The 21,850-nt window shown below is 41.9% G+C and overlaps 1 protein-coding gene across 1 annotated transcript; it reads left to right on the forward strand.

Moving 5' to 3' along the window:
• The first annotated feature begins 472 nt into the window (after positions 1–472).
• On the forward strand, positions 473–13,603 carry LOC131854782 (DNA repair protein XRCC1). The gene is given in 12 exon segments (XM_059205938.1): positions 473–673; positions 1,316–1,426; positions 5,514–5,600; positions 6,792–6,956; positions 7,856–8,024; positions 8,406–8,942; positions 10,212–10,347; positions 12,043–12,263; positions 12,654–12,799; positions 12,801–12,919; positions 12,958–12,991; positions 13,436–13,603. Coding segments are annotated over 12 exon segments (1,944 nt in total). The 5' UTR covers positions 473–622.
• Positions 13,604–21,850: the final 8,247 nt, after the last annotated feature.

Raw genomic sequence — 21,850 nt, forward strand, 5'->3', positions numbered from 1 at the left:
ATTGCGTAGTCTCATTTTTTCCTCACTACCTAAAAAAATAATGACTGTGTGTAATTGTAAAAGTGGATAGTGTACTATTGTAATCAATTTTTTTTGTGGATGACTGTGAAATATTCCTGCCTGTGCTGACGCTATACGCTAATATATTTTATTATATGATACACAACTATTTTTAATCTACTACTTTATTTCTATTATAGCATCTGTCTGAAATTGCTATTCTTTTATGTTTCATTGGCAGTACAGTTATTAGGCGAGCTAATTCTTCCGGTTTCTTGTTACTCCAAATAGAAGAACCTAAGAAACAAAATAGGAACTCAAAATAGATTAAAGTCATTATTATTCCTGACTATTTTTTTTGTTTGTGTTTATCCTTTAAAGGAAAGGTAAAGAGAATTGTGTCCATACTGCCATACTACGAATACGTTTCGAAATGTCATATTGACATTGACATTGAACTGTCTGATACAAGTTTATTTTTAGGTTATGTTATTATTTTGATTTGTTTAAAATAATTACGAAAGTAATGCGAACTAATTATAATTTTAAATTAACTATAAACATATATCTGCACACAGTACTACCTCAGTAATATTTAGGAAAAATATAAAAAGGAAAAAACATGCCGCGAGTGAAAATTGACTATGTCGTGAGTTTCAGTAGTGAAGATCCGGTAAGGTTTAAATGAAAACTAATGCAATAAACAAACAAAATATAATTTATCTAGAAATAGAAATAGAAATAATCTTTATTCAAATAAACTCAATCTGTCACTGGATAGCCTTCATTGGATAGTCAGTATGATGTACACTAAAACTAGATGTCATACGCAACAACAATTTTTATCTTATCATTAAAGGGAATAACAAACTTACTGACAAGAACTGCACCAAGGACGTCACACACTCATGCGTTGTCATTCCTGATAACTAAGATGTCATACGTCTATGACCAGTCATTATATTGCCATATCTACCTATCCACATCAAACTCAAATACATATTACAAAACAAGCTGTTTGTTACCAGAAGGTGAGGCAAGAATACCTATGGTCGAGTTCATATAGTTCTTACTCCACTTTGAGATGAGAAGAACTGACTAGAAACTCAGCTCATATTCATTTACAATAATACAGATTCATTTAAATTCAAATTTGGGAGAATAGAGTGACCACCAGCATATACTTTTGCAAAAAACAAAAAATCAAATCAGTGTTAGCAACCTAAACAGACCAGTCCCCACAAGCAGCACCCGTTCACAAGTATGACGAATTAGCTATGTGAATTCGTAATGGTAAATTTTATATTAATTATAGGACAACCAGGCTTCAAACCTACTCAGCTGGGAAGTAGACAAGAAGAGATGGCTGTGTGGCAAATGGGAATCTTCATGTTCTGTAGTGCTGCAGCTTGTTCGAGCTGTTCAGGTTTGACTTCCATATAATAGAAGGAGTATTGTAATGAGGAATCATAAGGTAATAAAAAAGAAATCAAAACACCAGCATACCATGAATGATGTCAAAGAAGGAGAACTAAAAGTAAACCAATATACTTAGCCATAAGATTACTGTTGTTGTTGGAAGGACTCAAATTACGATCACTTTAAGTAGTCATTCCAAAATTAACACAGAAATTTACATTTAGACCAACATTCTTCATTGAAATTTTTCAATTACTAACTACCCTCCACGGCTTCGTTTGGGTGTACATGTATTATATATATACTCCATTTTCCGCAATTGGCCTCTCATCTAGGCCGTTGTGTGTGTAGAATCACTCTATCTATTAAGAAAAACTGTTTCAAAATATGTTGTGTAGCTTTAAAGATTGAAGCATACATAGGGATGGACAGACAGCATCAGTGACTTTGTTTTATACTATGTAATGATTTTAAAATTAATGCCACCAAATCTTTTAGTTTTTATTTTAATAAATGTTATCATCTATACATATAAATAAAATTAGAGTGTTTGTAATTATAACGGATCGGTGGACTGTATGGGTGTCTAAATGATGAAAACACGTAGTTTGGAATAATAATATATTAATATGTACAATTGTGAACTATATGAAAGACAATGATAGAATAATAAAATAAATTGAAGTATATCAAATAACATGACATATAAAAAAGAACTCTTCAAAAATATAAATTTAAAAATAATAAAAATATCAAAAGAGTTCGGCGGTCGGTCGCCAACAAACCGGGCCCCCAGTGGAACACTAACTACCGGTGGTGACCGGCCGCGCTTCTATTGTAATTAAAATTAACCTAGCTATAAGCACCACATCGCCCTCTATTGCAGTCGACGACGTCACTTTGTGTAGTCCTCTTGGGCGAGATATCGGCAAGTATTTGTGCGGCTACCGTGCCCAGAAGTCAGCTAAGTCAGCCAGCCGGGCGCAACACCCTTGTTTGGTCGTGTACCAGCCAGTCGCAACAACCTCCTCTGGTCTCGTACTGAGGTAATGTTGATGTACGGTGATAGCAATAGCATCAACGTAACTGAGTTATACGTGTGTTGCCTTTTGCTGTGATCAAGCTGTAGGGCTAGGTCGCTGGTCTTTGGCTTGATAAACCCGCCTTTCCATCGTCGGCGCTGTATAATTGTGTCACACGTTGACACTGGTTACTGCGTAGACTAAGGGCAGTGCAGTGTGAGTAATGGTGTATTTGTAATAATTTACTTGTGATAGCCCGCTTTCCTCCAGTACTGGTGCGTGTTGTAATTTAACTGTTGCTGGGCACGGGCTACGGCTTTCAGCTCTTCAGGATAGGTGTCTATTCCAGCTCGTTGAAGCAGCATCTTCTCGGCTTCTGTGACGTCTCTTGCACAAAGTCGTGAGGGAAATGTGGTGCCATCTAAAAACAATTTAGAATTTAGGGCTATTGGCCGAGACAATTTAAGCCGAAATAGACCTACACCTTGGAGAACGCGGAGCCATGGAGGATCGGGTAAGGGGACGCAGGAGAACAACCCCACTAGTTCCGGTTTTAATCCTAGCGCGGTCTCCTCTGTGTTGCTGGCGTTTTCAGTCAACCCAAAAAGTGATGGTACTAAAAGGAATAGTGCGCCAGCCAACCATCTCAATTGAGGTATAAAATGTGGTTGTTGTAGTGCGATGCGTACCTCAGTACTTACAAGGGAGGTACAGTCAAAACCATAGTCATAAGTCATAAGCAACGCAGGTTTGTAATTTGTAACCAATGCTTGTATAATTTGTAACCAACGCGGAATTATACTGGCACGCGGAATGTTGGTGGCACTCTGTGATCGAGTGAACCAGTTCTCTTTGTTCTCAAAATTATAATTATGAGATATCTTAGAAGAGTCCCTGTAAATACTTATTTCACACATTTTCTGCAATACAATACAACTCGAAATGACAATTAGCTTTAATAAGCCATATGGGTCATATAGTTTTAAGGCATTGAAATATAAGTATTTTGTCCAATGCATGCTATCTTTGTGGCAAAGCTCATGGGTTGGTCTGATAGTACTGTGAGACTTAATAAGGTAATCTTGTACAACATTATAAAGTAGTTGCTTGTTTTCATTTAGTAATGAAAGTTGAGATAGCAACTTTATTTTTGTCACAGATTGAAAATTACGTGATTCAGGAGAACTTAACTCAGGGGTTTTGCGTAACTTCCCGATCACGTGGGTGGTGATATATTGTGATCGGACGTATGCCTGCTCCAGTGCGCTCATGACGACCCAAGGCTCTCGGGAGGTCCGCAGGAGTGACGCCACGATCTCGTACGCCGGTCCCCGAAAAGCGTTGTATAAACGTGTTAAGTTTTCGGCTGTGGAATAATTACGTTTAATTGTCTCGTAACTATTCTGGTTGGGCTTTTTTGAGTAGTTAGAACTACTACTGATTTTGGGAGTAAGCTGTGGTGCCGGGTTCGCTAGTGGAAGCTCAACTGCCGGAAGTCGCACTAAGGTTGCGCAGTTATCATCTTCAATGATACGTGTAGGTTTCAGTTCGTTTGCATGGTTGACATGTGGTACATGTGACGGGACCGTGTTGGAAAGGATGGCCGGCTGTAATGGGGTGCCTTGGAAATCATCCAAGGTGACAGTCGGTTCCTTACCAGGTATGTTCACATGCGTTACCATGGTCATGGTTGCATTGTGTTCCGAAACCCATGTCGCAGTACGTTTTTTAGTATCGCGAATAGAAGGACGAGAACTACGATGTGCAGACTTATCTTTGGCATCCAGTGCGGCGAGCTTCGCTTCCAACTCTCTCTGCTCAGCCTCGAACTCCAAACGAGCTATTTTCTGCTCGCGTTCTGCCTGTAGACGTACGAGTTCACGTTGCCGTGCCACTCTGCATCGCAGGAGTTCTGCTTCGACGGCGAGCTTCTGAGCGCGGAGAGTCGCAGACGACCGCGAAGATCGCGATCGCTCGTTTCTGTAACAGCTTTTTGTCTTATGAGAGAGAGGTATATCGGCATCGACTCGACATGAGCTAGTGGTGTCGCTAGAACGCTTGGTACAGCAAGAAGATGCTTGTACCGAAATGGAGGCGTCCGCCGTATGTGCAACTGTTCTAGCCAATGATGCCGAAACATCCTCAACTGTGGTTGTAGAAGCCGGCCATACGCGGCGCGATTGTTCGGAGTGATCGTAATACGGCCGTCCGACTTCTACAGCCATTAGGTTCGCAACTGAATTGGTTTTGCTACGTGTTTCCACCATGTTAAACAATGAAAAATTATGACGGAAAATAGAAATGATAGAAGATAGAATGTAATGCAATATGAAAATGAAAATTTGGAAAATAATTTAGGTCGATAAATTTCAACTTACGGTAGCGAAAACAACCAAAAGTATGAAATTTCAGTATTACGGCGACGAAAGGACCAAAATATATGAATGATGAAAACACGTAGTTTGGAATAATAATATATTAATATGTACAATTGTGAACTATATGAAAGACAATGATAGAATAATAAAATAAATTGAAGTATATCAAATAACATGACATATAAAAAAAAACTCTTCAAAAATATAAATTTAAAAATAATAAAAATATCAAAAGAGTTTGGCGGTCGGTCGCCAACAGTAATATTGAAATAACCGTTTTTTACTACATGCATATGAATATATGTAAATAATATTTTTTACAATTTTTGTCTGTCTGTCTGTTTATTCCAGCTAATTTCTGAAATGGCTGGACTGATTTTGACGGGACTTTTGTTGGCAGGTAGCTGATGTACTAAAAAGTAACTTAGGCTACTTTTATTTTAGAAAAATAATCTTAAAATCCACGCGAACGATGTCGCGGGCACAAATAGTTATAAATAATTATAGAAAATGGAATCTGTATTCTAATGCTTAATGTTAGAACCCAAAGTAGATTTAAAAAAAATAAAAAAATAAAATAAACTTACTTTTTAAAATTATCTTTTTTAATTATTTTTTTATAAAATTATATAAATATTTACTTTTTGGATTGTTCATGACTTCTAAGATTGTATTGTTTAATATTGTCACATAGATATCAGCAATACACATAGGGGCACATCATGCAGCATTAGTGGAAGTCTTGGTCGGTAGATCTGAGACGCCCAACGAACCATTCCAAGTGAGTCTTATTTTTTTTCTAATTTAACACAAGAAACAAGAAAGTATATTCTATGGGGACAATCCCTGTATATCACAAAAATATTCTTTGTCCTGGTAACACTAATATTATTATGATATATAGATTGTGTAATATTTATTAGAAACATATTAGTGCCTACTCGGAGCAGATAAATCATTCACTGGGGGGGAAAGGCGATTGTTAGTAATGTGGACTCATGAGCCCATTACTAGCAATGAACCATGTCACGTTGACCTTCACTCGGTTCCCCTGGAAACCATCATGATAAATTCCTGGTGAAATTGTCCCAATATGCTAACTGACCTGACCTCATAACCCATTAGTGCAGATGGATGCATCATTCCATTAACATCCATAACAAAAATCATTCACTGATTCTGTTCCAAGTAGACAACTCATACAAAGTTTTTCGAGTCAACCAGTATCAAAATAATGATATTAATCCTGAACAATGCATACAATGCCCTCTAGTCGAGCAAGTTAAGCAGAGCTTGTCTAATGGGTGCTGGGCAAATAATAGAAAAAGTTAAATATATTTTTTAGTAAATACATAGAAAACATAACAGAATATATATAGAAAACACCCAGAGCAATACCTGTAATCAAATTCATGAATACAAACATTTGTATTCCATACATGGAATTGAACCCCTCTATCTGAAGTATGCTGGTATGCTAAATTACTAGACCACCGGCTTTTAGGTCTAAGTCGCGTAATAAACAAATAGGCAATGAGACTTTCTGCCATGTATATTTTATAATAGTATCATTTGTTTTAATTAAAGGATTTGGGCCAATTAGCTCTGAAGCGAAACACAACCTGCATAGCTGTATTGTGCTCACCCTTTATTTTAGAGTGCGCTATCAAGGCTCGTAAGGACAACAATTGAAGGATATTTGTTGTGGGATAATAATACGATGTTGTTGGTTGAGACGATGTATATTATACATGATAATAGACTGCCAATATGTACATAAAAATATTGATCTTATATACTAAATGACAATAGGAAAATGTAAGGTGGGGTGACACAGTTTAGACACGGCAGTGCTTAGTACACAATATTGGATTTGTCTTACTAGACATTATTAAATGCAATTATTATTTTGATGTATTTAGGTAACTGTGTCCCATAATATTGTTAGGAGTGATGGTCATAATGTGGTTAGGTGTTGGTGCCGAGCTGCGTGTTCCTATCGCCCGCTGAGTCCCGGCGGGATCCCGGCGCCGGCCGCGTGCGGAGCTTCACAGCCGACCACCTCGCGGCCGCCGCCGCCCAGCGCTGGGACCGCGTGCGGGTCGTCTGCTCGCAGCCCTACAACAAGCACTGCAAGGTATTCCACGCTGTCTCTTCACCTTCCGATCGCTCAGGCCCGACTGGTTAGCACGAAAAGGTTGAACTCGCACTTTCCTGAGTAAGAAAATACTAAAAGAAAATGCACATTCCTTTCACAAGACGGTGAACAGTAAACGCACTAACAGTATACTCTGATCCTTCGATCGATCCCTTGTCTAGTTCCATATAGGGATCTAACTTACGTCGGCCCGCGTCGAGATGCAGACTGTCAGTCAGTTAGTTTTTAGTCTCTCCATAAGTCCTACGTCCAGTTAGAAGTGTCACCAGTCCTTTGGAGTTTTTTTTTATTGGGTTGTTTGGGCTATTGTCAGATGTTTGTAGCACCTGTAGCACTGCGACCTACATAGATCTATTGTGCTCGCCCTTTTTCAAAGTTCGCTACCTAGACCCGTCAGGGACAAGAATTGAAGGATATTCTTAGGAGCGATATTATCCTCTCGGGAAAGAGTGTAAACTTTCCAAAGGAGATATTTCCTTTGGTGAAGCTTTTTATTTATTTTATAATGGATGATAATGACACTATTGCCTGCGCTAACGATATTCTTTGCCGGACACCAACGGTGGATTATAAGATGACTATGAGGTCAGGTCAGTTAGCCCTATCGTAGCAAATACATCACGAATTAATCGTGATAGTTGTCAGGGGAATCGCATCGCATTGGACAACCTGACATGGTACATTGCTAGCTATGGGTTTGTTTATCCACATTACTAACAACCCCCTTCTCCTCTTTGGTGAAACTGTAAAGGTCGCGCCATACATCAATAGATTATGTAGTTCTAAAAAACGGTACATTCTGTCAGAGCAGTGAACAATGATAGGATGACGATTCAGTCAAATTAATTAGTCATTAATCGACACGTTAACGTGCACAGTACGGGCTGACGTTCGTGCACGTGTACGAGCCGGAGGGTGCCCCCGCCGCCCCCTCCCCCGCCGCCCCCTCCGCCCCCGCCGCCCCCGCGAGCCCCTCCTCCTCCTCTGAAGACGAGTACCGCCCCGGGCAGCTGTTCGCGGCCTCCTCGCAGCCCAACACCGACACAGGTCGCTACCATTGTCATTTTACTCAAATGCATATAAATAAATATTTGCTTTGATATATAACTAATATAGAGTAAAAACGAGACACTGATATACAAAAATTGTCTTTTATATAAATATATAAAAGGAAATGTTATCCCTAGAAATTAAATATAAGTGATTTTCTTGATTTATCAACAATATTTCGACTGTATTAATATGTCAATTCTTTTAATCAAGACAATGAGTCAGACTAAGTAGCAAATAGCTGAGGCACTGTCGCATCGTGTAATGAAGTATGTGTATCGTATGTACTAAATACAAATGTTTATGTCTTGCGAGGGATCAAACCTGCGACCGTTGGAAGCGAGACGAAACGATTAGTATAATATTGTTTATTTCCAGGTGCACAAATAAGAAAAGCTACCTCACAAATATTAAAAAATATATCAGATTCCTCAAAGATAGTGAAGTCACCTATAATTAAGAATAGTTCTAAAAAACAAAATGCCGCCAATGACTCACCTGGCGCCAGTCGAGACAGAGACATTCTCATGTACACCGATGAAGACAAACCGCACACTAAAATAGACCAAGTTGTAGAACGACACCGACATGAAAAGAAAGAAAAAGATGCAAGTAAACCTAATGTTAGAGATAGTGGAGAAAGTTCAACCAAAACTAATTTGAGAGATGGTGACAAGAAACATAATAAGAATGATAGTGATGCAAATGAAAATAGTAAAAGAAATATACAGGATGCGCATCGCAGTAAAGAGAAAGAGTCTAGTCACAGTAAACGTGAGACGAAGAAAAGAAAACATGACGATGATGAATCTAATACAACGACACATCATAAGACAGGTAGAGATAATTCATCTGCTAAGAGAAGAGAAACAGATGCCTCTGATAAACACAGACCGTCGACTAAAGATAACAATGGTAAGTATTCATATTTTTTATTAATTTATACTGGGTATTGGCCAATGTTATTTTATCATATACTTGGGCTAGGTAGGTAGCTGTGCCCGCGGTTTCACCTGCGTCAAATTTCAATAAAAAATAGCCTATGTGTTATTCAGATGCATAAATGAAATTTTATTGCATAAAATGTAGTACATTCGTTGTGGTATTTTTAAATCTTAAATTTACTTCCGCACGTTTAGTAATTTCTGACATGCAACAGACAACTGTTAATTTGAATGGTATATGGTAGTTTCATCAAAATCCGTTCAGTAGTTTTGCGTGAAAGAGTATCAAATACCCATACTCACAAACTTTCCCGTTTATAATATTATTAAGATAAATTAAGACTATTTTTTAATCTTGGAGATTAAATTGATAAGTGTAAATATTAAATTTTCAAATAATGGTATGTAAATATTTATGCAGAATTGGAATGAAATTCTCACAAAATCAGCTTCTTTGACTTGTAGAGGTATAAACCACTAGGCCTCTCATTATATGCTAAATTCGAAAGTGTGTAGTGACCAACTTTTACGAGCTTTTTCTATTGAATTTTCGCTACATCTGTTCGAGCGCTATCGAACATGAGCTATTGACAGCCGCTAGGCCGGGACACCTTTCACTTTGCCTTGCGCCTACGACGTCACCGCACGCGTACCTTATTAATTAGATAATGTTCCTTGTAATATTATAACTCCTCGTATTAAATATAATAATTTACAGTCCACTACTCATTTTATTTACGAGTCAAAAAAGTACAAACTGGTCCTTCGAGCCGGATTATCCTATATCATTATCGTATATCATATCTGTCATTTATGAAAAATAATACACAACGAACGATTACTATACAAATATTGTGGAATCACCCGCAGTGGTATTTCTGTATCGATACGATATTGAAACCGTCTAGAAAAAAGCTTATTCCTTTTTAAAACGCTGATAACGCACTTGCAATTCCTCTTGAGTTGCTCAAGTGAGCCACAAGCTTGTTTGTCCCCTGTGCTATAAAAAAGTATTCCGACAAGAATTGAAACATTCCACTAAAATATCGTTAAATATTCAACATATACATGTATTAATATTGACTTCATATTTCGCTCTTGAAGTTTGTGAATAGTTTATATTACAGAACATTTTTTTTTACTTAAATTAATTTCTTGTCGTAGGACTGACGGTCTAGTAACAGAGTTATCGGGGTGTCTTAAGTAATCATTAGAACATAATATATTTATTGTGGTGTAGCGGGCGCGCCGCTGGCGGGGGCGGGCGTGGTGTTCAGCGGATACGTGCATCCGCGGCGCGGACTACTGCAGCGAGCCGCCGCCGCCCTCGGGGCCCGGGTGCTGCCCGCCTGGGGGCCCGCCGCCACCCACCTCGTGTACGTACAGCCAGCGCGGCCGGCCCGGGGCCCGCCGCCACCCACCTCGTGTACGTACAGCCAGCGCGGCCGGCCCGGGGCCCGCCGCCACCCACCTCGTGTACGTACAGCCAGCGCGGCCGGCCCGGGGCCCGCCGCCACCCACCTCGTGTACGTACAGCCAGCGCGGCCGGCCCGGGGCCCGCCGCCACCCACCTCGTGTACGTACAGCCAGCGCGGCCGGCCCGGGGCCCGCCGCCACCCACCTCGTGTACGTACAGCCAGCGCGGCCGGCCCGGGGCCCGCCGCCACCCACCTCGTGTACGTACAGCCAGCGCGGCCGGCCCGGGGCCCGCCGCCACCCACCTCGTGTACGTACAGCCAGCGCGGCCGGCCCGGGGCCCGCCGCCACCCACCTCGTGTACGTACAGCCAGCGCGGCCGGCCCGGGGCCCGCCGCCACCCACCTCGTGTACGTACAGCCAGCGCGGCCGGCCCGGGGCCCGCCGCCACCCACCTCGTGTACGTACAGCCAGCGCGGCCGGCCCGGGGCCCGCCGCCACCCACCTCGTGTACGTACAGCCAGCGCGGCCGGCCCGGGGCCCGCCGCCACCCACCTCGTGTACGTACAGCCAGCGCGGCCGGCCCGGGGCCCGCCGCCACCCACCTCGTGTACGTACAGCCAGCGCGGCCGGCCCGGGGCCCGCCGCCACCCACCTCGTGTACGTACAGCCAGCGCGGCCGGCCCGGGGCCCGCCGCCACCCACCTCGTGTACGTACAGCCAGCGCGGCCGGCCCGGGGCCCGCCGCCACCCACCTCGTGTACGTACAGCCAGCGCGGCCGGCCCGGGGCCCGCCGCCACCCACCTCGTGTACGTACAGCCAGCGCGGCCGGCCCGGGGCCCGCCGCCACCCACCTCGTGTACGTACAGCCAGCGCGGCCGGCCCGGGGCCCGCCGCCACCCACCTCGTGTACGTACAGCCAGCGCGGCCGGCCCGGGGCCCGCCGCCACCCACCTCGTGTACGTACAGCCAGCGCGGCCGGCCCGGGGCCCGCCGCCACCCACCTCGTGTACGTGCCATCGTCACCAGCCGACGGCCATTCTAACGTCTCGGTTACACTGATCGAATCTAAAAGGAATGCGCGCTGAAGAGCACGCATTTTCTTGTAGTAACAGCTTCTACATGTGCCACTGTCCACTTCCTAGAATTCTTATCGCACGGTGAGGGCACGTGTAACATTAGAAGCGCAGCTGTGCGACCTTCGAGTCGTCGTTACCTGCAGCTGCGCTTAAGAGCGACACGTATAAAATGGTATATAAGGCTCGAATATTTTTACAAGAAAAACACTTATATTCTGTCTCTCGACTGTATCATTGCAAACTCCTAGGTTCTCAACAAAGTAGGTTATAAACGTTTGGACATCACTGGCCTTTTATTCAAAAACAATGGGCGATACATTTTTTTTTTAATACAGCGCAGTTGCAGCACAGCCGCAACTGCGCTGTTGTGGTGCAGCGGTTCGAAGGTCGCGCAGCTGCGTTTCTAATGTTACACGTGCCCTGTGATAAAGATTCTAGGAAGTGGACAGTGGCACGTGTAGAAACCGTGTCGCTATACTCTTGACCTTTGTCGCACTCTCCCCTTTCTGGGGTGGCGAACGAAACTATAACGACTTCGGTTACGGCTCGTGTACAGCGTCGGGCGTACGTCGCAGGTGCGCGTTCCCGGACACGCCCAAGCTGCGCGAGGTGCGGGCGCAGGGGGCGCGGGGGGCGCGCGCCCCGGCGGCGACGGGCGAGTGGTTGGAGGCGATGTCCCGCGCGGGCCGCGCGCTGCCGTGGCGCTGGTTCGCGTCGGAGCCGCACAGGCGCCGCGCGCCGCCGCCGCCCGGGGACGCCGCCTGGCTGCCGGCAGCGCCGCCCGCCGCCACACCAGGTCGCAGCCGCACGCATTCACCTGACACACTTTTTTTTTACACGGACGAAATCCTCATAGACCCGCTCCCCACTTTCATTCACATTCACTCGAAGAAAAAAGATAAAGTCGTAAACCCCCCTCCACGACGAAAAAAATAAGCGAATACTTTGAGACTTCCACTCGGCAAAAATTCCAAGATGTCCTCCATCCAATACTATATACCGGAGTCGCGAGATCGATACGAGTGCACTGCAACCCATTTTAGCAGTAGACCCCATGGGGACCATCTCTGCAAGTTCCCTCGTAAATCAAAATACACTACTTCCCCCTTCTTTCCCAAAAAGACGTGAATTCGATCTCTCTCTCACCAGAATATTAGAAAGTAAATCAGTATTGATTCGGTTGTAGATGACGATGACACTGACGACGAAATTGAGAGGGTGCTGCAACAGAAGAAAGCTCAGAAAAGTAAATCCAATAGCCCCCGCACCTCCCCTACGGCCACTTCTGAGGAGGGCGGGGAGACGGAGGAGGAGCAGGGGGCGGACAGTGACGGCACGTGGCCCGGCTCGCCCCCCGCGGCGGGGGAGGCGGGGGAGGCGGGGGCGGGGGCGGCCCCGCGCGGCGCGCTGCCCAACTTCTTCGACGGGTTCACGTTCGCGTTCGCGGACGACGTGGAAGCGAAGGAGTTCGACAAAACTCTACTGAGCAGATACATACAAGCGTACGGCGGAGTCATTGTGGAGGTAAGGATCCTGTGTTTACAATTAGCTGTTCAGTGGTATAGTATACTGTGAAATTTAAAAGATGTTTAAACGGCCTCTCCAAGTCCCCGACTCACAGCATAGGCTATCTTGGAAACGAAGACTAATCCACCCATCCTAATAGCATCTGTGTTAATTTCAGTGCACCAGTATTTCTATGTAGTCGCATTAAATTTCAATAAAAAATATAGCCTGTGTCATTCTGATGCATAAATTATATTACTGTAAAATTTCATCAAAATCCGTTTAGTAGTTTTTGCGTGAAAAAGTAACAAACTAGTTAAGATTATGATTGATATGAAATTATGTTTTTATTAAACAAATAAGTATTCTTAAATGGTAAAATGATACTATGCCATCATCATAATTACGAATGTATCTACTTTTTGTCCATACTAGTGTTAACATTGTGGTACGTGTCTGCAGATGTCGCACATGGAATCGGAGAGCGACGTGGACTACGTGGTGTGCGGCGGTGCGGGGGGCGGGGGGGTGCAGGGGGGCGGGGGTGGGGCGCTGGAGGGGGGCGGGGGGCGACGGGTCCGGGCCGACTGGGTGTGGCGCTGCCACCACGCGCAAACACTACTCGGGTAGTGGCGGAGGAGGTCCACTACAAAGGAACCAGTTTCAACAATTTGTCAAATGATAAAGTACAAAATATATTATTTTTTACGTTCTATAATGTGTGGTGTTATTGAACAAAAATAAACCCTATTTCTACCGATCATCTTTACAATTATACCGACCGATTGGCAAACAGACGTACGGCCCTTGTGATTATAAACGACTAAAACACCAGACGTGTCACGTGCATTTTGGCGACTCTAAAATCTCTTTATTTTTTCTTATGACAATCGCATTATTAATGTTACAACCCTATTATCACTTGATTTACAACATTTATACAATTTTTGATGTTAAAGTAAAAGCCTACTACATCCATGCTAATATTATACATTCGAAGGTGTTTGTATAGTCCTGGATAGCCAAAGAAACTAGTGGACTGTGTTTAATAGATATAATATAAAAACTATTATGAAATACAGACAGATGCACATTAAACTTAGAATGGGGGATGATTATTAGTGAAGCGGTAAGTATCGATGCCGGTGTCCGCCACCGGCCGTAGTTGCCGTTGGGTGCGTAGTAATGTTAATTTTGTTTCTATCGGTGTTGTTCGCGCCATCTATTGACGACTGGGCGCAAATAAAGTTAACGGCGTGATGTTGGCAACAAACGGCTTCACTTCGACACAATTCAAATAAACGCAACATCATTTTGTACCATTGTAACAAAAATTATAAAATATAAAAATAATAAACGATACCGAGAGGAAAGGAAGGGTCATTTCAATCATTTGGACCTTCTTCGCCGGAATAATACTTCAAGATATCAAGAAATAATAAAATCGACTACAATAATTCTTCAAGATACCACGGAAGTCGATCGCCGGTGTGTATCAAGAAGACGATATCGAGAAGAAGAATCAGCTCAGATTATACGGTCAGGCCTATTCGTTCCATTCCTCTCCTACAGGACTATTCTATTTGTGTTAATACTGTGTTATTTGTGTGAAATTCCAGTTGCAAAAGCGGTCACAGTGCTATTACCGAGTCAGGGTTCAAAGGTCGGGGTGATCTTAAACGATTGTAAGTACGCTTTATTTTCCATTTACTTTCCGAAATGAGTGATAAAGATAAAGGTGACACTTTAAAAATGCGTGTTTCGTCTGAAATTCAGGGTGGTAGTAGATCGCCATCCAAAAAAAGTAACGGTAATTTTGAATTTAAAACTGCTAGTATTTCGAACCTTAACAAACAAAGAGGTATTTTAAAGGCTAGATTAACATCATTTGAAAAATATATATCCAAATTCGATAATATTCCTTTAGATAAAACTCTTAAAATAGAATTAAACTTAAGGATATCCACATTAGAATCGGTATATAAAGATTTTGATGACATTCAAAGTAAAATCGAACAATTAACAGATGATGATGATCTTTCTAATCAAATAACATATCGTGAGAATTTTGATGAACAGTATTATGGATGCATTGCGGTAGCTAAGTCTTTAGTTGTTGATGATAGTCATAGTTGTGATTCTCATTTACATCGTAACCGAGAAGGCTCCCAAATAAAATTACCCGACCTAAAATTAGTATCCTTTGAAGGATTTTATGATCAGTGGCTAGAATTCAAAAATTCCTACTGTACTATGATTCATAAACGTACTGATTTGGATCCTATACAAAAATTCCATTACCTGCGGTCGTCACTCAGCGGTAGTGCATTGCAGGTGATCAGTGCATTAGAATTCACAGCTGAAAATTACACACATGCGTGGGAATTGCTTCTTAATCGATTTCAAAATGATCGACTTTTAGTACACAACCATGTTAAGTCTTTATTTTCTATGCCATCTATTAATAAAGAGTCGCCTTCGCAAATCAGAAAATTAATAGATTGCATATTACGTAATTTACGCGCTTTAAAGACGTTAGATGAGCCGACCGAATCATGGGATACACTTATAATGTACTTAATAGTATCAAAACTCGATCCTTGTACCGAACGCGAGTGGGAGAATTACAAAGGTTCTCTTATTTCTAATATACGTAATGATGACTGCAATAAACGTAAATTAAAACTGGATGATTTGTTAACTTTTCTTAAAAACCGTGCAGATCTATTAGAAATGATAAACGCAAATAATTCGAATAAAAATACTAATGTCACTAAATTAAATAATAAATATGTTCACGACAGTAAAATTCAAAGGTTACAAACACACACACATAGTTATTTAGCTAATAAAAGTAAGCCTATTAAACGTATACGATCTTGTATTTTGTGCAATTCAAATCATGCATTGTACTTATGTAGTATGTTTTTAAATCTACCTGTCAAAGATCGCATTAAATTAGTAAACGATAACAATCTTTGTTGTAATTGCTTGCGTGCTGGACACTCGGTCAGTGATTGTTTCTTTGGCCCTTGCCAGCAATGTAAACGCAAACATAATAGTTTGTTGCACACCGATGTGCACTCTAACGGCGAATCGTTGCCGAGTAATAATGAGCTCTCCGCAGTAAATAATACGCACCATACAACATCTACTGTGTTGCATTCATCGCTACCTATAGATATACATAGCAGCGATAACAACTTCACAAGTACGTCACGGGCTCACCTGACCGCGCGACCGGTTTTGCTATCTACTGCACAAGTCGAAGTACTCGATAGTAATAACAGACTACACACGGTTCGCGCTCTCTTAGACAACGGCAGTCAACATTGTTTTATGTCCGAAGCGTTATGTAAACGATTAAATTATACGAATTTTATACAGTCCACTATTCAAATATTAGGTGTAGGACAATCGGTCTCACACTCTAATAAATTATGCGATTTAACTATACGATCTATATTAAACGATTATTATACGAATATTAAATGTTATGTTTTACCTTGCATCACTTCAAACTTACCGTCTGTGAGTATCGACGTTGGTTGCATATCGATTCCGAATAATATTCAACTGGCCGATCCGACTTATTATACACCCTCCGAAATCGATTTATTAATAGGCGCGGAGATATTTTGGGAATTATTAATCGATAATAAAATTAAATTAAAATGCGGTCCTTATTTACAAAATTCGCAATTGGGATGGTTGATATCCGGTCCTATTAATTGTAATAATCCGCATTATAATAACAATGTTTTGTGTAATTTTACACAGAATTTAAACGATTTGGAACTAAGGAAATTTTGGGAAATAGAGGAGATTCCTCATGTAGGGAATATTCTAACTTTTGACGACCGTAAGTGTGAAGAAATATTTGCCAACACAACAAAACGCGAATGTGATGGTAGATTTTCTGTTCGTATACCGTTAAAGGAATCAGCTGATTTATTAGGTGACTCATACACGACAGCTTATAAACGATTTATTTCTTTAGAACGCAGATTAGAGCGTATGCCACGTTATAAAGTAATGTACAGTGATTTTATGCGGGAATATCGCGAACTTGGTCATATGTCCCTAATTAAAAAGTACAGTTGGCCACATTATTTTCTTCCACATCACGGGGTATTCCGTGAGGATAGTACCACAACTAAATTACGAGTTGTGTTTGATGCTAGTTGCGTTACGACAACAAATAAGTCATTAAACGACATTCAATATACAGGAGCCAGTCTTCAAAACGATATATTGTCAATCCTATTACGTTTTAGGCAGTATCAGTTCGTAGCGTGCGCTGATATTGAAAAAATGTTTCGACAAACATTAATTCATTCGGATCAGCGTCATTTACAACTTATACTCTGGCGAGAAAATCCATCAGATCCTGTAGGTATTTATCAGTTAAACACAGTGACATATGGCACCGCGTCAGCGCCATATCTCAGTATACGCTGTTTAAAACAAGTTGCTAAAGAATGTAATGATGAAAATGTCGCGCTCGTTATTAATGACGATTTTTACGTGGATGACCTAATTACAGGTCATGACAACCCTGAAACGTTATTAAATATTTGTGCAAAGACGTCGCGTATACTTGAAAGTTATTGTTACCCTTTGCGTAAATGGACGTTTAACTATGACGTCACGGCTACGTTTTCTTCAAAGGAGCTGGCAATAGGTGAACATGCGCAAAGTAAAACACTCGGTTTAGGGTGGTATAATAAAAGCGATGAACTACATTTCACGACCAAACTGGAGATGAGGAATACATCTGCTGAACCGTTAAGTAAACGAAAGATATTGTCGGTTATATCTCAAATATACGATCCTCTGGGTCTCCTAGCTCCCGCAATAATAGTGGCTAAAATTATTTTACAAAAGTTGTGGCTATGTAAAATCGATTGGGACGATCCTGTTTCTAGTGACGTCACAAAACTATTTTTTAAATTTATAAATTCTATACAACAACACTTACATAAGATAAAAATCCCGCGATTTGTAAGATGTACTCACGCTTGCCGTACAGAGTTACATATTTTTTGTGATGCGTCACAAGATGCATACGGGGCTTGTGCATACATACGGACAATAAATAGGGATTCAGTAGTTTCAGTTAAATTATTATGCGCCAAAAGTAAAGTTGCTCCTTTAAAAATAATTACTATTCCAAAATTAGAACTCTGCGCCGCTTTAATAGGTGCACGATTATATAAAAAAATAATTAATTCACTTAGATTACAAATTAATTGCAGTTACTTCTGGACTGACTCGACAATCGTGATGGGTTGGTTACGTATGTCTCCGCATTTATTAAAACCTTTTGTACAGAACCGAGTAATAGAGATAAACGAATTAACAGGTGATTTGTTATGGTTACATATAGACGGTAATAATAATCCAGCGGACCTAGTGTCGAGGGGTCTTTATATAGATGCGCTTAAGGACAATCGTCTGTGGTGGGACGGGCCGTCATTTTTACACTGTAATGAATGGTTAAACAAACAAAATGTAAGTATTTCAAATGATTTACCTGAATTGAAAAATAAAACGATAAATACAGTTTGCATAAATTCGGAAATAATCATAGATTTTACTAGGTTTTCGACATTTAACAAATTAAAGCGAACGGGAGCGTATGTGCTTAGGTTCATTCACAATATTCGGAGTAAACAACAACGTAAAACCGGTTCTCTCACAGCTGATGAACTAACGTCATCCGTACAGGTGTTATCGAGGATTGCACAAATGCATTCATTCCCGTCCTTATATAATAGTTTAGTTAATGCGATTCCTATAAAAAGGTGTAAAGAAATGAATAAGGTTTTAGGTTTAAACGTATTTTTAGATAATAATAAATTAATTAGGGTTGGCGGGAGACTTAATAATTCTAATTTTACCTATAATAAAATTCATCCGATTTTGTTGTGTAGTAAAAGTAGATATACAATTTTATTATTCGAACAGGAACATAAGAATTTACTTCACGCTGGACCTCAGCTCCTGCTGTGCACTATACGAGAGAGTTGGTGGCCGCTGGCTGGTAGAAATCTCGCTAGGAGAACAGTACATCAATGCGTGACTTGTGTTCGTATGAGAGGTAAAACTTGGAAGCCGATAATGGGGAATTTACCCGCAGAGCGTCTGGAGGCTAGTTTTCCTTTCATGCGCACGGGAGTAGATTATGCTGGACCAGTTTTCATATTAAATCGTAAAGGTAGGGGTGCTAAATTAATTAAAGGTTATATTTGTTTATTTACATGTCTTGCTACGCGATGCATTCATTTGGAATTAGTAACTGGTTTATCTACAAGCGATTATATTTTAGCATTAAAACGTTTTATTTCCCGACGTGGAAAGCCAGCGGAAATATTTTCCGATAACGGGAAAAATTTTGTGGGTGCTGAGAGAGAATTTTCTTCAATCTTACAAAACGGATTAAATACGATAAATGATTTCTTGGCTAATGATAGTATAAAGTTCACCTTCATCCCTCCATATGCACCTCATTTCGGGGGTTGTTGGGAAATTTGCGTCAAATTGTGTAAGAATCATCTTAGACGAATAGTAGGCAATGCTAATTTAAATTATGAGGAGTTCAGCACGGTATTGACACAAATAGAGGCCGTCCTGAACTCCCGTCCCCTCTCAGCTATGTCCACAGATCCCGCCGATTATTCACCTTTAACTCCTGCTCATTTCCTCATCGGCCGACCTCTGACCGCTCCTGCTTGCCACGACTTCACCAACACGCAGAGCAGTCAACTCATTCGATACAACCGGGTGGAACAGATGAGACAACATTTCTGGAGAAGGTGGTCGACGGAGTATGTGACACAGCTACAGAACAGAATCAAATGGAAAGAAAATAAAGGCGATATAAAATTGGGAACTCTTATCTTAGTGAAGGAAGATAATCAACCCCCTCTTAAATGGCGTTTGGGAAGGATTATACGAGTTTATCCAGGCAAAGACGGAATCTCACGAGTTGCTGACATTCGCACGGCGACTGGCCAAATACAGCGTGCATTTACAAAAATTTGCCCGCTGCCACTATCTACTGATGAAAATAAATCATCAGCTCCTACAACATCGTCTACAACCTATACGACAAATTCTGATAATTGATATATATTTCAATAATGAATTGAAAGCAGCGGCTTCCAAGGCGGGCGGTATGTTCGCGCCATCTATTGACGACTGGGCGCAAATAAAGTTAACGGCGTGATGTTGGCAACAAACGGCTTCACTTCGACACAATTCAAATAAACGCAACATCATTTTGTACCATTGTAACAAAAATTATAAAATATAAAAATAATAAACGATACCGAGAGGAAAGGAAGGGTCATTTCAATCAGGTGTGCTATATGTTGCATTTCGTCGAATGTTGTCAGTAAGTGTATAGTGGTGCCTGCGGCGGCTGCTGTCCGTGTGTGGCCGGCCGCCGACCGCCGCTCACCAGGGACACGCTCGTCGCCTTCTCGACCTTCTTCCGCAAGGTACTCTGCCTCCACTCGTATGTCTCGCCCTTCTTCCGCAAGGTACTCTGCCTCCACTCGTATGTCTCGCCCTTCTTCCGCAAGGTACTCTGCCTCCACTCGTATGTCTCGCCCTTCTTCCGCAAGGTACTCTGCCTCCACTCGTATGTCTCGCCCTTCTTCCGCAAGGTACTCTGCCTCCACTCGTATGTCTCGCCCTTCTTCCGCAAGGTACTCTGCCTCCACTCGTATGTCTCGCCCTTCTTCCGCAAGGTACTCTGCCTCCACTCGTATGTCTCGCCCTTCTTCCGCAAGGTACTCTGCCTCCACTCGTATGTCTCGCCCTTCTTCCGCAAGGTACTCTGCCTCCACTCGTATGTCTCGCCCTTCTTCCGCAAGGTACTCTGCCTCCACTCGTATGTCTCGCCCTTCTTCCGCAAGGTACTCTGCCTCCACTCGTATGTCTCGCCCTTCTTCCGCAAGGTACTCTGCCTCCACTCGTATGTCTCGCCCTTCTTCCGCAAGGTACTCTGCCTCCACTCGTATGTCTCGCCCTTCTTCCGCAAGGTACTCTGCCTCCACTCGTATGTCTCGCCCTTCTTCCGCAAGGTACTCTGCCTCCACTCGTATGTCTCGGCTGCGCTGGAGTCGTTCCTGCGGCGGCTGCTGGCCGTGTGCAGCGTAATTTAATTGCTCCATCGTTCCGCCACCGTGCAACAGGACATAGGGAGCAGCTCTACCATTTACAGTTCACATCCCTGCTGCTCGTACCAACCGATTTGCACCATCTTTCCATATGTGAACGGCTAAGGAGTGGAACTCTCTCCTAGTGTTTTCTGCCTCTTACGACATTGGTTCTTTCAAGTCAAAAGTGAATAGGCACTATTTGAGCTGGTATGTGAGCGTGTTTAGACCACATTATCACTTAACCTCAAGTGAAATTGTAGTCAAACACGCTATAGCGTGTAACGACAAATCTTAATGTATGATGTGATGATATATCGTATCACGAGACTTTAGCAATTTTTTGTTTCAAAAAGCTGACAAAGCCGTGGGTAACAGCTTAAATGTGAAAGTAACTGTATGTCTCGCTTTCAGTCTAAAACTAAAAAACCGATTTAAATGAAATTTAAACTTTATACTCAGTCTAGACCCTGCCTCATTTTATAATGCAAAAAAGGATTGAAAAAGGGGATATGAAAGGTTGTATAGAACTATCGTCATTTTTAAAGCTAGAAACTTGAAACATATTCTCTAGGCTGTAGATTAAATATACATAAATAAGACATTCAAAATTTTTAGAGAGTTTACCTTAAGCCTAACTTTTTAAAAACTTTGGGGGTAAAATAAAAAAGAAGACAAAAGTTTTTATGGAATATCTCCTTTTCTGAAG

Source organism: Achroia grisella, unplaced genomic scaffold (assembly GCF_030625045.1).
Source record: "Achroia grisella isolate CSIRO2021 unplaced genomic scaffold, CSIRO_AGI_Agris_v1 utg1062, whole genome shotgun sequence".
NCBI classification, from domain to species: Eukaryota; Metazoa; Arthropoda; class Insecta; order Lepidoptera; family Pyralidae; genus Achroia; species Achroia grisella.